The sequence below is a fragment of the Laetiporus sulphureus genome (assembly GCF_001632365.1).
Source record: "Laetiporus sulphureus 93-53 unplaced genomic scaffold LAESUscaffold_1, whole genome shotgun sequence".
NCBI lineage: Eukaryota > Fungi > Basidiomycota > Agaricomycetes > Polyporales > Laetiporaceae > Laetiporus > Laetiporus sulphureus.
Genome location: NW_024468510.1, coordinates 546,817 through 561,836, shown reverse-complemented (window position 1 = coordinate 561,836; position 15,020 = coordinate 546,817). Strand labels below are relative to the sequence as shown.

The following is a 15,020-nucleotide window of genomic DNA, read 5'->3' as shown; positions in this document are numbered from 1 at the left end:
GTGACTGTAGCCCGAGTCGAAGCCGAATGACGGAATTTTCGATCGCGCCAGCGGCACGGCGTCTGATTAGATTATACCATTTTTAGTATGAGATTAGATTAGATCTCGCTACTCTTGCGACGCCGACTACGCTCGTGTCCGAGTCCTCAAACTTTCCTTGTCTTGCTCCGCGTCGGACACAAATTTGAGGCCACAGCCTCCGCCGGATCCCGCTTCATTCCAGGTGGATTGCGCACTCCAGGCCCAGCTCCCGGCTGTGCATCTCAAACGGATCTCCCGTCAGTGGGTATATGATCCCTGGGGTCACGCCGAATCTGCCAAGTTGGGTTCAGGGACGTAATTTTTCCAAGGGTTTCTCTCTCCAGAATCGATAGAGATTCACGCCCAGATAGCCAACCGCATGCTATGCGTGGCGTTATTTTACGTGCTCCGAAGACATTCTGCTATATAAGACGCGTTCCAGCCCCTCGTGCCTCATTCCACACAATATCTGTCCGAGCCATGCCTCCCCAAACTCAATGGATACCCAGCCGTTATCCTCCTGCTCGTCGCTCTGACCACGTGGATGTATACAAGAGTGAGGCCAAGGGCGAAGTCCGCGTCCACGATCCGTACCAGTGGCTTGAGCAGAATTCAGAAGAGACAGAACAGTGGGTGAACGCGCAGGAAGCTTTCACCTGGGCATACTTGGACCAGAACCCAGAAAGGCAGACCCTTGAAGATGCCATCAGGAAGAACGAGAAGTTTGCGAAGGTTTGGAATCGCTCATGAAGGGCTTTCCTCGATGACTCTTATCCCTCCCTCATCTTCTCTTTTCATAGTTTTCTGCACCGAGCTTCAAGTACGACAAAAGATGGTATTGGACATACAATTCCGGCCTTCAGGGACATGCTGGTCTGTTTTTCTTCTTGTAGCCAGCCATAGCAGCGTGTTAGATGAGTCGTTGCTCACTGGGCACCTCTTGAAGTTATCTATCGTTCAAAGGACTCAAACCTCCCTGATGTGACGACCGAGCAAGGTCCCGGGGGACATGTATTTTTTGACGTACGTATATGCGCATTGTATATGGGTCTAGAACCTCTGCTCATAGTTTCCACTCGTATGGCTCAGCCGAACCTGCTTTCGGCAGACGGGACCACTGCTCTCTCCGCTAGCTCGTTTTCCCGGTCCGGGGAATTGTGGGCATATGGAATCTCGCGTTCAGTACGTGCAATCTTGATGGTCGGTTGTTTTCCCCGGTCTAAATCGATCGACCGGTCCCTAGGGAAGCGATTTCTTTACAGTCTATATCCGGCCTACCTCCGCTCCTTTTGCTTCGCGTGATAATACGGACACGCGCCCATCGCATGATGATGGACGCCTTCCAGAAGAAATCCGCTTCGTGAAGTTCTCTGCTATCACGTGGACTGCAGACTCGAAAGGTTTCTTTTATCAGGTGAGCGTTCGTGCAAGTGCCGAATAGCCGTTCACAAGAAGGGTTTTTTCCTTACGAGGCTGATACGATCGTCGACTGTAGCGCTTCCCTGCGCGTGAGTCGCATGGCTCTGCAGAGAGTGACCTTGCGGGCACGGAGACCGATTCCGATAAGAACGCCATGCTCTACTATCACCGCATCGGCACTCCGCAGTGTAAGCGTGGTGCAGTGCACCCGGGTATGCTATTCACGTCTGACTGTCTCTAGCCGAGGATGTCCTTATCCAGAAGGATGCTTCCAATCCGGAGTGGATGTGGCATGCTGAGGTCACTGAACTGGATGGTCGATATATGATATTGACAATATCGCAAGACACGTCTCGGGTATGTTGTGCGATCAAGATAGTTTCTCACATGTACCTCACTCGCTATGGTTTGACAGAAAAACCTGCTGTGGATCGCTGATTTGGAGAAAGATGCGATTGACCAGAACATGCGATGGGATAAGCTGGTCAACGAGTACGAGGCTGACTATCAATAGTAAGCATACATGAATTCTCTCGGGTCCCTTTGAATCGGCCTTCGTCATTGTCTCTGAAGCTGATACAGATCTATTAGCATCGCGAATGATGGCTCGAAGTTCTACTTGATGACGAACAAGGGCGCACCTCAATATAAGCTTGTGTCCATCGATCTAGCTGACCCTCCGGAGAAGCGTGTCTTTAAAGACGTGATACCCGAGGACAAAGACGCACATCTAGAGGGTGTCCATGCCATCAACGAAAATAGTCTAATCGTTACGTACAAACGCAATGTCAGTTATCGTCTCCCATCTTGCGACGTGCTGTGGTAACCATTGTACGATTCAGGTCAAAGACGAAATCTATGTGTACGACATGTCCGGAAAGAGACTTACTCGCGTCGCAGCCGACTTTGTTGGATCAGCCCGCGTCACTGGCCGTCGGGATCAGTCCTGGTTCTTCGCCTCTCTGACAGGGTTCACGACCCCTGGTATTGTCGCACGGTATAATTTCTCCGAGAAGGAGGAGGCGAAACGATGGAGCATCTATAGGACGACCCAGGTTACCGGCTTGAACTCGGACGATTTCATCGCGGATCAAGTAGGTGACCTCAAGGATATATTGATCCATCCATTGAATACCGCGGTGCAGGTCTGGTACGAGAGCAAGGACGGCACGAAGGTGCCCATGTTCATTGTCCGACACAAGGACACAAAGCTGGATGGTACGGCTCCTGCTCTTCAATATGGTAAGTACATCGATATAATTTAGAGACCGCCACTAACGCTTTTCGATATTCAGGCTATGGTGGTTTCTCTATACCTGTGTCGCCATTTTGGAGCTCATCTATTCTCACCTACTTACAAATGTATGGATCTATTCTGGCTGTGCCTAACATTAGAGGTGGTTCCGAGTTCGGCGAGGAGTGGCATCTGGCTGGTACCAGAGAGCGCAAGGTACGTCTTCTATCGTACGTGTAACGTGCGTGCCGACTGATTCCTGATGTTTTAGGCGAACTGCTTTGATGACTTCATTGCTGCATCGTAAGTAACAGCTCTAATGGTTCATTCGCTTTAGGCTCAATATGTTCAGCGAATACTTGGTGGAAAAGAAGTTTGCTACTCGTGGCAAGATCGCTCTTAGTGGCGCGTCCAATGGAGGTACGCCACTTAAGAATATGGGTTCTTTTCGGATAAAGGTGGAGTCATTGTCCCATGTGCAGGCTTGCTTGTGGCGGCCTGCGTAAACCGGGCACCAGAAGGGCTTCTTGGTGCTGGCATAGCCGAAGTCGGCGTCCTTGATCTGCTGAAGGTCAGCCTCCATCATCCTTGCAATGCTTCAACTGACCATTTTGCGCGACTTGTCCATCCTAGTTCGCCGATTTCACTATCGGTATGACTTGGCTAGTTGCATATTCCAAATCTTCGCTGACGACAGTTGTATTTCAGGGAGGGCGTGGACGTCAGACTACGGCGATCCGCACAACCCTCATGACTTCGACTTCATCTATCCGATTTCGCCTCTGCACAATGTTCCTACCGACAAAGTTCTTCCCGCCACAATCCTCCTAACTGCGGACCGTTCGTCGCTTTGTTTTTCAAGCTCACACGTTCATTGAGAGCTTCCTGTGTAGATGACGACCGGGTGGTCCCGCTCCACTCCTTCAAACACGCGGCGACATTGCAGCATCTGCTGCCTAACAATCCTAATCCTTTACTTGTCAGGATAGATAAGAAGTCGGGGCATGGAGCGGGCAAGTCGACAGATAAGAGGTACATGCGATTGTTGTGAATGTTCACCGTTGATGTCTGACCGTTGTTATCAGAATCATCGAAGCCGCAGACAAGCTGGGCTTCGTTGCACAGTCGATGGGTCTGGAGGCAAGACACGTTTTATAGGATCGGGGTGAGGGGTGAATGTGTGATGCAGTGTTGGGAGGTTTCCGGAAGACAGTCGGCAGCATAGGCTAAGAACTAGAACTTATGAGCTAATAACGGAATGAGGAAAAACAAGAGTGAACGTGTGAGGCCCATAGTTTCTGAGTGTGTACAACGCATTCGTGTCATTGTAGCCATCGCGCAGTACTTGACAATAGTGCCAGTTGATTGTGAGCTTTCTACTTGCGTTGCGATTGAGCGCACAGCGCCTCCACTCGCGAGTCGTTATTCCACCACCGCGAACGAGCGCTTAATGGCAGGCGTTGAGTTCCTGATTAGGAAGGCAGTTGAGGGACACCGCACGTAGAATCTCTCGTAAGGCCGGTTCTCGCGAATCCGTTCAATTTGTACGTGTCCTGACTTCACCTTCGATAAAACATCTCATTACATCAAATCACAGTTGTCTGCTGATCCACATGGCGTTCCCAACAGCATTTCGAATAGCACGAGTGTCCAATGCTTGCCACATCCTGGAATCGTGTCATGCCGGGCCCTCTCAATCAGCATACGCTGCTTTCCACAGTACGGCCCGTAGGTTCGCCAAAGAGACAGAGGTGAAAACAGAAGGACGGTTGCGCAATGAGAACATTCCATACCAGATCGTTCGGCTCGTGAATCCTGAGACCTCTCGTTTGGACGAACCGGTCAGACTCTCTGAGATCCTGAAGACAATCGATCGCAGAAGAGAGTGGGTTGAACTCGTCTCCGACACTCCCGAAAACCCCGTCGTCAAGATCATCAAAGGCAGCGCTGTGTACAGCAAAATGCTCGAGCGGAAGGAGAAGAGTAGGGAGAACAGGCCTAGGGAGGAGAAGGAATTCCAGATGACATGGGGCATTGCATCTGCCGATCTTGGGCATAAGCTGAAGAAGGTTCGGGAGCATCTGGAGAAGGGCGGGAGGGCGAACGTGGTGTACACGTCGAAGAAGGGCCAGGCTCAGCCCACGCCGCAGGAGATGGAAGCACGCTTGAACGAGACGGTTACTTTATTAGAGGGTGTGGGTAAAGAGTGGAAAACCAGGGACACGACGAGAACTACTGCTGTCATGTATCTTCAAGGCGATAACGCTCCGCCACCACTCCCCAAACGCTCCGAGAAAAAAACACAACATAACTTGCTTAGACAGCAGGAATGATGATAGTTGTCTGCAGACCCACGCGATACAATTAGGCTAATGTACAACGAGTATAACACATAGCTTTTACACTTATGCGTCTCTTTTGCGTCGGTGGTAGCGTCGGCGAAGTGGCAAACCTCGAACTTTGGTAGTCGCCAGCGTGAATGAATAAAACCGCTTGGGCGGCCGCGGGAAAGCGTACGGTCTGCCTGATCGCTGCGCAGGGGATGGACCAAAGTCCAGGGTGCCCGGGACCCAGCGACCAACAAATAGGGGACGGAATGCGGGAGGGACGGCGTATCCAGTTGCTATCATATCCTGAGCAAGGTTTTGAAGCCTCGACGTCCAGAGCGGCGGCTTCCAGTTATTGTTTTCATATCGTATAATAGCAACCCGTAGCCGCCGTTTCCAATGTGACCGATTTCTGTGCGAACGGCGAAGTCGCATTTGCGGGTGTCGACCGAACAGATCCAGAGCAGTGTTGAAGAAAAGCTCATCTGGAGAAGGTCGCTTCGCCTGATTCGCCGTCGCCTTATCCTGCAGGTGCAAGTCCATCAATGATCTGTACACAGCCCAGCCGCCAGATGACATGTAGCGATACGGAAGCATGTGCAAACCCCTCGAGCCCTTCCGCCTCCGACCGTGAATGTTACGCGAGAGCAGCTTTTGCGTGGCAACAACAAAGGCAGCCCAACCCTTGGTGTTGTCCACTGTAGGCCGCCAGCTGCGATCGCCATCACCGGCCAGAGCGTGCGCCATCTCGCGCTCCTGACGTATGTGCGATAGCGCCTTACGAGAATAATTCGCGTAACATCGTAGCATCGACGTGTAGGCGTGCACAGGGAGATACCAACCCGTCGCATGTAGAGAGGAATGCGATATCCAGCTGGCAGCTTCGGCTTGCTTCGCGAGAAGCCAGACCCTCTCCGCCAGACCCATTTTGCCCGATTTCTCGAGCGCGTTCAGTATAGCAGAGAAGGCGTAGGGTCCAAGTTCGACCGCTCGTTGCATAGATGCTTCGCGAGACTCCCGCAGCAGCATCCGCCGCTCCTTTCTCGTCAGAGCACCCCATGCAGGGTGATCCACGATGCGCAGCTCTGGCATGATGAAGAAAAGGACATCAGCGACAGCTTGAGGCTTTCCTGTGGCTGTCAGATGAGCAATGTAGCTGGTAAGGGTAGATGTATTTGCGCGGATTTCTCTCGTCGAATTCTTCATTGCTCGAGGCACATTGAATTTCTCGGCATACAGTCGGCGCAGGGCTTTCCGCGACGGTGGTGGTAGCGACGGTGATGGCCTTGAATGCTCGTTCCCATCACAGTCGCCCATATCGACCTTCTTAGGCATATTATCGCTCTCTGTTCTCGACTCCTTGTCATCCGTAACACTGACGGGAGGCTCGACCATAATCCCGTGATCAGCATTCACCTTGCTGCGCCGCAAAGCACACAACGCCATATCACTCATATCCATCTTCTTCAGCAAGGCACCAGAGCGAAGCAGGATATTATATGTGGTAATGTTGGGCTCGAGAGGCGGCTTTCTGTGTACACACATATGCTCCAAGATTTTCGAGGCCATTGCGGGCGATAAGCGGTGACGGAGGGCATAGGAGAGCAGGGTGTTATATGCGTTTAACCTTAGACGAGGAGGCGGATCTGGCGGATGACGATCGGCTAACGAGAAAATTTGCCGCTTAAGAACGTCATGGAAATATCTGTATGCCTCAACCTGCACGCGAGCTTTGCCCGATTGTTGCACCCAAACCTTCTCCTTGGTCTTTGGACAGGAGTACATTAAGCGAAACAGCATGGCTCTTCCGTCTCCTAATTGCCCGGAGTCCAAGAGCATTGCCAGATCAGCCAGCGACTGCAATGACTGCAGATAATCATCCCGGCCATCGTTTTCTCGCGTCTTCGAGGAGAATGACTCGCTGATGTGGTGAAGAATTGATATCATGAGGGTGGGATGAGGGTACGGAGGCATTGTTTCGAATCGCGGGAATCTAGGCAGACGGGATGATGACACAGGGTGCTCTTCAGCAACCTCTGTTTGCAGAGGCTGCTCGGAAGGAGCCTTTCGGGCTTGCCAATCTTTCACGAGAAGGACAAACAACAGCGACGCCACAATGATCTCCCCTTGCATCAGACAGCCGCTGATGAGATTGTCGTACATGCGTTCCGTACGCTGCTGTCCCCACTGTCGTGCCCGTTCAAGCAGCTTAATCGCTGTTTGTGTACAAGAGTCAGCGACTAGGAAGCTTCTTTCAGGTGCGCCCATAGTCTCGACCGGCCGGCGGCGGATACTATTGACCAGCATGCTGCCGTTCAAGGAGTTGGTGAGACTTGGAGTGAGGGACGAGACGATGCTACTGAGGGTGTGTGTTCGGATGCGTATTCCCTGTTCAAACATCAGCTCCGCATATGCCGCTGCCTTTTTGTTGTAGCCGGCGCGGATTAGACTATGGAGGAAAGAATGCGCAGATAGACGAGGTGAGATGGCTTGGCCAAAGTTTATGGGCTCCAGGTGCATGCGAGGTGGGGCGAGGTGATTCTCTTTTTCTGGAAGAGGCTGGCGTTCCCGATGAGTGGACGAGTGAACGGAGTTGATGAGATATAATGCATCTCCGAACTTTCCGTCCCGCGCGCACAGACGGACTGCCTGCGCTGTCGCACGCGACATTTGGGCCGCTGTCAGCGAAACCGAAGATAAATCCCATGTTGAGGCTTGTGATGCCTCGCTGGGCGGAGGGTCGACGTGATGCGGGCTGGGAGTGCTCGTGGCGGATTTCGCGAGAGCTGTTGTAGACAGGAACGCTGAAGTCTGATAAGACGCTGTGAATGGATTGGGGACTTCACGGACGCGAAGGGAACGCAGAATAGATGCTGTTGAGATCGCTTTTGACGCATGCCATGGTGTAGTGAGTCCTGGACTGCCGCGGGCAACACCACGCAGGAGAGTATTGGCCGACGTCGACCAATTGCATAGCATGTGTTTGCATTACTGCCATTCCACGGTCGTGAGTTTCCACGTGTGTAAATCGAAGCGAAAGCCTACCAAGGCGACCCGGAGGCTCCGACGAGGAGCGCGTCCCTCAAGATGGACGTTGCAGCGATGGCAGCGTATAGTTGTCTCCCGGTATTTCCCAGGCCGAGTCCTCAAGCCCAGTACGCAATTCTCGAACCCTCATGTGCGCATATCACGCAGGTTCAATGTTCAGTGCCTCGTCAATAATAACAATGCATCTGCCGTTTCGAGTTTCTGTGCAATATTTCGTTAGGCACCGACATCTTTAAGTGTGCCACTGCCACGAGAGCCTGGTTAAGAGTGTGGGAATACCGCAAAAACGGTCGACCTGCGACTGCCGCGGTCTCTCAACGATTGCTTCGTTTTTCTACCATCAATTGAACGGTTTTGATCATTGACTCGAAAAGATGAGCTACCACGGAGGAGGCCGTAGGAAGCACTACAAAGGTGAGGAGGGCTGGACCGCTTCAGCGAACAACAATCCTTCAACGCCTCGTTACGTTCAGATGATTATGACAATGACCGCCGCCGGGAAGTTTACGATACCCCAGAGCAGCTGCTCAGGAAAAGCATCATAAACTTAGGGGAGGTGGTGAGTGTACCTCGTGGAAATGTAGAAGTTGTCTTTCTCCAACAAGTTCTGTAGGATCCGATCCAGGAGCTACCTCGCCTTGCCAGCCAGATCCGAGAACAGGTGCCATTGACCGTGCCCACCGTCTCCGAGGGTTTCCGGATAGGGTACGTTTCACTCGGTTCACCATCACCCTCTTCCTTATAGACTGTGCCAGTGTCACCGAGCAACCGTTCAAAATTCCGTACTATGCTGCACTTCTCCGTCTCTTACATGACCCTTCCCCGAGCGACGGAGAAGAAATCTCGAGTGAACCTGGGTTGGTGCTCGGCAAGCAGATCTTGGAGGATTACTGGAAGGGCTTTCAAGCGTTCCTTGATCAGCTTGCGTGGAGAGAGATTCGACTATGCGTGAGCTACTGTGTTCTTCTGAATTCATGCATCATTTACAAACCGCCAACGTAGATACACTTCTTCGCACATTTGACTGTCGCAAAGCTGATCTCTCCGCAGTCTATGTTTGAGCTCCTGAAGTCGTTTACTGCCGTGCTAGAGGAATTTGGTGTATCTCATGGCAGAGCGATGAAGGCTGCGTTGTGTGCTGCAGAAGGTCTGATGATGGTCAGTGGTAGAACTATGGGCTGATTCATTGTACTCACTGATGCTATGTTTCAGGCTGGTCCTGCCATAAAAGATAACATCGCACTAGACACTGCCGAGATCGTCAACGCCATTAGCGCATATACCGAATCTGTTTCGGCTACGAAAACGCTCGTGCAACCTATCGTCCGTCTGTACTCTGACGCGGCCTTCATCGAGAATGCGGACGAGGTAAGTCCTGCCTACTGACATAGTCCCGCTGTGGCTCATCTACACCCCACCCCGTAGCTGCTCGACTCTGCTCTCGCGGCGCTGAGAACTCTTAGGGACAGTGATTTTGCACAGACACCAGATAGCTTTCCCCAGCCTTACTTGGACTCTTCCGAATATAACGGAGTGCCGTTCGACCTTCCCTCTTTACTCGTACCTCCAGAGGTCATAGAGCTCGACGGTCTCACAACCGACACGGGCGAGGATGCACAGATCAAGAAGGAAGAATGGCCGCAATATTATATTCGCATCTTCGACAACGACGTCAGTGGTGCCGGTATTGGCTCATGACACTCCCTGACCAATGCTTGATATTTACAGGTGACGCCCGACCCAGCTACGCCCATAGGCTACGCTATACGCTCTGGCATCCTGGATATCATCGATATCTTCGAGGTGAATCGGAAGGAATGCGCGCGACTCCTTCTGGAATTCCCTAAATGGATGCTACCGGGAACTTTCAAGTCGAGACCTGGTGCGCCGCCTCAAGAGCCGGTACTGGGAAAAGACTGGCAGCTTGAAAGCACCATTCTTGAGGCGAGCACTGCACAAGCTGCCCGCATATTCATTCTGGCTAATGTCCCCACAGGTTACACTCGGCTCCATCTTCATTCTCCCGGAGTCCCACCATAAGCCAGTTTACTATATCGCCCTAATTACCGAACTATGCAAGCTGTCTCCGCAGACCGTTGGTCCCGTCGTCGGCAAGTCGATCCGCAAGCTATACTCTCTACTGGCAGACGGCCTAGACGTCGAAGCCGCGCATCGGTTCGCAGAGTGGTTCGCCGTCCATATGAGCAACTTTGGCTTCCAGTGGGTATGGAGAGAATGGTGAAGTTTTTGCTAACAGATTTCAACTGTGCTTTGGCTGACCTGGCGTGCAGGATACCTGACATGTCCTTATCGTCCCGGCATCCGAAGCGTAAGTTCATGCGACGTGCTGTTGAGTTTGAGATCCGGTTGTCCTACTACGACCGTATCTTGAAGACGTTGCCCGAGCCAATGCAAGCCCCTGATGCTCAGGTGATGCCAGATGAGGGTCCAGGACCTGACTTTGACTACGATGACCCAGGTATGTATGTCGGCAAGGTCCTGACAACTCGTACTCATGCAGTAACTCTCTGTAGCGAGACCCTATCACGAGGCTGCACAATCAGTATTGAATCTCTTGCGCGGCCGAGCTAAAGCAGAAGATGTCATTGGGCACCTGGATTCGCTCAGAAATACGATAAGCGAGACAGCGGAAGGAGATGTCGTCGTGGAATCCGTCGTACGCAAGATCGCTGTGGAATGTCTCTTGCACATCGGCTCGCGGTCATTCTCACACTTCTTGAACGCCATCGAGCGCTATCTCCCTCTTTTGCGCAATCTCGCACCAGGAGGTGCGAATACCGAGGCACGCATGGACATCCTCAACGCTGTCTACTCCTTCTGGAACCGCAGCAGGAACATGGTGGTCATAGTGTTCGACAAGCTAATGCAGTACCAGATCGTGGACCCGACAGACGTCGTGTCGTGGGCGTTTATCCACAGCGGGTCTGGGACGGAGGGAAATCCCAGCTTCGACGCGTTCCAATGGGACGTGTTGAAGGGCGCACTTGACAAGGCTAACGGCAGAGTGACGATTGCACGGCGAAAGGTGACGGCACTCAGGAAGGAGGAAGATGACAACGCGGCAAGAGCTAAAGCCAGCGACAGCGCCACGATGGAGGCGGATGCTGAGGGAAAGCAAGGTATACTTTAGGTATACGCTTCGTTGGTGCTCGCGCTTACGCTCCCATAGCGAATGTGATCCCTGCTGCGGAGTCCCCGGCTCTCACTACTGCCCTGAAGGCGTTCACAACCCTCACGCGCGAGCAAAAGGCCGCCCTCGCCCGCACTCTCGATGGGTTCGTTGGCTATCTCGCAGCTGAGGACAAGCCGAACCCCCGTGCGCAAGAAGTGATCACCGAAAAGGCATGGCACAACCGCGCCAACTGGGATGAGACTGATTGGGAGACATGGGAGACCTGGTGCTGGTTCCGCCATTTCTGCAGAACGGTAAGAATAACTACTTTTGATTGATCCTCTATACTCAGTATAATATGCACCATAGTATTCCCCCTACCTCCGAAACTACACGAACACGTTGGCTGCAGTCTCGTTGGACAAGCTCAGATCGTCTCCTGATCCTGCCGTGGATCTGTTCAAGAAGACGTGGAACATTGCCACGGGCCAGGAAGCGTGAACGGAATCAGCGTAACATACCAATCCAACCTTTTGTGCGTATCAATAATTGTGCATAATTTGTAGCTTCAAGAGGTTCTCTATCGCGACCGTGATGACCTTACGTCAGCTTTTCGAACGCTGGCCTGCCTATAATAATGACAGTGATGCTATTTGCTGAAGCCGACATTATTAGGGAATCTGCCCACGACGCACAAGCTCTGTCATTATCATGCCATTGCGTCAAAAACTCGGAGACATTATATTGCTGTCAAATGTATGAGTCCTTCCAGGCCACGAATGTGCTCTAGTTGTCTTCCGTCATCTCATTCCTGAACATATTCGCTGGTTTGCCATGCTATGTGCAATAATCTCGTCCTGCACCAACTTGTCATGCAGGGATACTCTTGTACACGCATTCACACGAATGTAGTGTAATTCTATACAATACATGGAATCGTGTCTGATATCCGATCTGATGAGTTGCTCCTACTAGATACCGTCCCAGATATAAACATTATATGCGTTCACTACCGCGGACCAAGACGCATGAAAGGGAACAACAGTCCGAGAATACGCACGATCACTCCTGCTTCGCCTTCTCTTTAGCCTTCGGGCGTTGTTTTCCTCCAAGCGAATACCCGACTGTGCCTCCAAACACCAGCAAAGCGCCCGCCCAGAGCTCAATCAGTTTCATGCCCGTCGGTACACGTCCCGTGCCGCTAAACAGTACGACGCTGATGATGAGTGAAACCGCTTTGCGAACAACAAGCATGAGGGTGACCGTGAGCGATGAAACGCGTGCGGAGAGCTGGTGGACACCAGAGACGCAGAACAGCTGTGTGATGGTGTTGAGGAAAAGAGGAATATATGCGGTGGGTATCGTCAATGTGCCAGAAGACACGCTCGCATCCCCGAAGTCGAAGGTCGAAATGAGAGGTGGGGTTAGATTTGTATTCAGGAGGAAGGCTGGGAGGGAAAGCTCGAGCTTCGGCCCAGTGGATATCGCTCTAAATTGTGAGGCTATATCCTTCCTTATGAGATAGAACATGGGCATGGAGAGGAAATGGAGATAGAACATCGCTTCCTGCCATGGCGGGCCGCTGCTCTTCTGCGCGAGAGATTCGCTTTTGGACCCTGGACTTTCGCGATGACCGTACCACGCATACGTCCTGTCCTGGACGATCCCAAGGAAACCTCCGAGAACGAGGGCAGCAGTCATGAGCGAGATGCCCTTCGCGTACGCGAGTGGGTCGATCGCGCCAGACGTCGACTGTTTCTTGGGACCGGACGCGGACATAGTCGTCAGAACGACCCCCAGCGTCACAACGAGTACGGAAAAGACCTGCAGGATGGTGTATCTGTACGGCAAAGAACATCGATAAGAATGACTGTACATGCACAAATGCACAACTTCAGCTCACCGGCGTCTCAGCAGCATCCAGTTCAGCAACATGCTGACCACCAGTCCTCCGCTCCTGAATATGATATGCACCGTCATCGGAATGGAGTATCCAAACGCAGCATTGTTCAGCAATGAGATGAGGTAAAACAGCAGTACTTGGACGAGATAGGGCCAGATGGGTATTTGGCGCGGTTTGAGGTGAGGATATGGCTTCCACACCACGAATTTCGGCAATCCATAGAGAGACACCACAAGAAACTGGCAGAATGTGATGAGGCTGCCAGAATATGGGTACTCAGTTGTAATCTGCTCAAGCGTCAGAGCATTGCTGTACAGGACGTTCAGCTGCTGCGCCTAAATGGAGGAGGAAACTGGTACAGCACCTGCAGCATCCTCCGAAGATCAACGAAAGGATTGTGGTCCAGTCAGACAGCAGAGTGAATGACAGCCCTCGAACGACATCGAGCGACGTTGAGCTCATCGTTGTTGGCGGCATGCTATACACGAGCGAAGGAGCATGGCTTTCATTGAGACGCTAATGGACATAAGCGGCTCAAGTGGCATGGACTCTAGAGCATGAGACTAGTACGGCGCCCATCAAGTGGAACGAAGTTGCGGACAGTATCTACTACGATGACGTTCCTACAATCGAGGCTGAGATCATTGTGCACTCAAGGCAAATGGTTTTCCAAATCCCTGAAACGTACACAATGAGGACATACCTTGGAGTTTGAGCAGACTGAGCAGTAAGAATGCTATGCACTATACGATACGTGGTCGACAACTGGCCAAAGGGAGCGATATGACATTTTGGATTTGTTACCCATAAATATGTAAACATGACTGCAGCTTCCCAGATAGAATCATCGAACGATCTCACTATACATACTATCATCAACCTCACCCCCTTCCTCAAACCTATCAGCCAATCTCTTTGATGCTAGAATGTGTCGGATATAGGCTCGTCCGCCCACAGCACATCCAGCGTCAAAAGCCCACATAGTCATCGAGGTCGATTGGAGGTGATTCCATATGCTCCTCCAGACTGGTGCAGCTCCTATGGTGGCATCCGGCTGATCTTGAGTCAGGAGAGTACGAATTTGATCAGCATACTCAAATGCCAGTGGGACAAGCATGGTCCGGATGGGATGATGCAGTGGCTGAATGTCCAACAACTCAACAATCTTCCTGAGCTCTTGAATACACTCCTCTCGCGCAGGCTCTTGGAGGGGGGTGGTGAAATTCTGAACGAAGTCAATTGGATGCGATAGCGGCCAGGGATTTGATACGTACCTCATATGTTTGCACCTTGGCAATCTGTGCCTTAATTTTTTGGACTGCTTCGGCAATACGATCGAGTCGTTTCATCCCATACTTTAGAATGGACGTAGCCTCTAGACGAAGATGCTCGACATCTCGACGATTCCCATATATTGTACGGCTCGAAAGTAGTGCTTCAACGCGGACGTGACCCCAGGCCCAATCCGGACCCTGCCAGATACACATCAACGAAATGTCGCGCGCACACGCCTCAGCGAGGTCTGAAAGACTAAGACATAAAGCTGGACACATCGGCTGGCTGGACTCACTTTCACGAAGATCTATAGGTTCACCAGAGTGTTCGTGCTCCTTCAATACGATGAGAACATCGACATCAGATTCCTTGTGGGCACGATTACGCGCCACGGAGCCAAAGATCCCCGCCCAGAGTATGTCCCGTTTGTAGTTCTCGTCCTTCCAGACGGGAGCCATACGTTCTCGCATATCATCAAATGTCGGAATGGACATAGTGGAGTATTGACGGTGTCCGTTTGAATAGCAGTGACAATATTCAGCACTTGAATGTATGCTCAAACGTCGGAGAGGGAAGCATGGATTAAAGCAGGTACGGACTTGCATGCAACCTGCGAATGGGCGAGCGACTTTCAATCTCCGCCGCGCCGGAGCTGGGGGG

The 15,020-nt window shown here is 51.9% G+C and overlaps 6 protein-coding genes across 6 annotated transcripts; 3 read left to right on the top strand and 3 right to left on the bottom strand.

The window, feature by feature from the left end:
- Window positions 1-167: 167 nt before the first annotated feature.
- LAESUDRAFT_718954 (uncharacterized protein) lies at window positions 168-3,964 on the top strand. Its single transcript, XM_040907537.1, has 19 exons — window positions 168-753; window positions 822-894; window positions 968-1,044; window positions 1,111-1,203; window positions 1,265-1,435; window positions 1,517-1,628; window positions 1,682-1,797; window positions 1,856-1,953; window positions 2,032-2,227; window positions 2,283-2,534; window positions 2,586-2,682; window positions 2,736-2,890; window positions 2,946-2,977; window positions 3,027-3,094; window positions 3,157-3,245; window positions 3,308-3,326; window positions 3,383-3,514; window positions 3,568-3,706; window positions 3,760-3,964. Exons 1-19 carry the CDS (start codon window positions 502-504, stop codon window positions 3,830-3,832), a joined length of 2,244 nt encoding a protein of 747 aa, XP_040770182.1. The 5' UTR covers window positions 168-501; the 3' UTR covers window positions 3,833-3,964.
- Window positions 3,965-3,973: 9 nt separating this feature from the next.
- On the top strand, window positions 3,974-5,043 carry LAESUDRAFT_10873 (uncharacterized protein). Its single transcript, XM_040901191.1, has 2 exons — window positions 3,974-4,218; window positions 4,272-5,043. Exon 2 carries the CDS (start codon window positions 4,288-4,290, stop codon window positions 5,005-5,007), a length of 720 nt encoding a protein of 239 aa, XP_040770181.1. The 5' UTR covers window positions 3,974-4,218; window positions 4,272-4,287; the 3' UTR covers window positions 5,008-5,043.
- On the bottom strand, window positions 5,044-8,266 carry LAESUDRAFT_10907 (uncharacterized protein). The gene is made up of 2 exons (XM_040901195.1): window positions 8,047-8,266; window positions 5,044-7,992 (listed from the first exon to the last, which is right to left on the bottom strand). The coding sequence occupies exon 2, from the start codon at window positions 7,978-7,980 to the stop codon at window positions 5,080-5,082; it is 2,901 nt and encodes a 966-aa protein (XP_040770180.1). The 5' UTR covers window positions 7,981-7,992; window positions 8,047-8,266; the 3' UTR covers window positions 5,044-5,079.
- A 157-nt stretch (window positions 8,267-8,423) lies between these two features.
- On the top strand, window positions 8,424-11,683 carry LAESUDRAFT_733291 (uncharacterized protein; the record flags this gene model as incomplete). The annotated part of the gene is made up of 13 exons (XM_040910416.1): window positions 8,424-8,463; window positions 8,523-8,608; window positions 8,663-8,754; window positions 8,805-8,997; window positions 9,052-9,207; window positions 9,262-9,417; window positions 9,475-9,720; window positions 9,778-9,993; window positions 10,046-10,287; window positions 10,341-10,528; window positions 10,584-11,189; window positions 11,240-11,496; window positions 11,552-11,683. 13 exons carry the CDS (start codon window positions 8,424-8,426, stop codon window positions 11,681-11,683), a joined length of 2,610 nt encoding a protein of 869 aa, XP_040770179.1.
- Window positions 11,684-12,244: 561 nt separating this feature from the next.
- On the bottom strand, window positions 12,245-13,547 carry LAESUDRAFT_640154 (UAA transporter; the record flags this gene model as incomplete). The annotated part of the gene is made up of 3 exons (XM_040903582.1): window positions 12,245-13,022; window positions 13,086-13,394; window positions 13,450-13,547. 3 exons carry the CDS (start codon window positions 13,545-13,547, stop codon window positions 12,245-12,247), a joined length of 1,185 nt encoding a protein of 394 aa, XP_040770178.1.
- Window positions 13,548-13,929: 382 nt separating this feature from the next.
- Window positions 13,930-14,854, bottom strand: LAESUDRAFT_640432 (uncharacterized protein; the record flags this gene model as incomplete). Its single annotated transcript, XM_040903600.1, has 3 exons — window positions 13,930-14,310; window positions 14,360-14,607; window positions 14,656-14,854. 3 exons carry the CDS (start codon window positions 14,852-14,854, stop codon window positions 13,930-13,932), a joined length of 828 nt encoding a protein of 275 aa, XP_040770177.1.
- Between the last annotated feature and the right edge of the window lie 166 nt (window positions 14,855-15,020).

Excerpts from the sequence above, each read along its gene's own strand:
- LAESUDRAFT_10907 (XM_040901195.1), bottom strand. The coding sequence starts at position 7,980 with ATGCTATGCAATTGGTCGACGTCGGCCAATACTCTCCTGCGTGGTGTT.
- LAESUDRAFT_10873 (XM_040901191.1), top strand. The coding sequence starts at position 4,288 with ATGGCGTTCCCAACAGCATTTCGAATAGCACGAGTGTCCAATGCTTGC.
- LAESUDRAFT_718954 (XM_040907537.1), top strand. The coding sequence starts at position 502 with ATGCCTCCCCAAACTCAATGGATACCCAGCCGTTATCCTCCTGCTCGT. Across the intron at positions 1,629-1,681 it reads CCGCATCGGCACTCCGCAGT|CCGAGGATGTCCTTATCCAG; the intron begins GTAAGCGTGGTG and ends GACTGTCTCTAG. Across the intron at positions 2,683-2,735 it reads GGCTCCTGCTCTTCAATATG|GCTATGGTGGTTTCTCTATA; the intron begins GTAAGTACATCG and ends TTCGATATTCAG.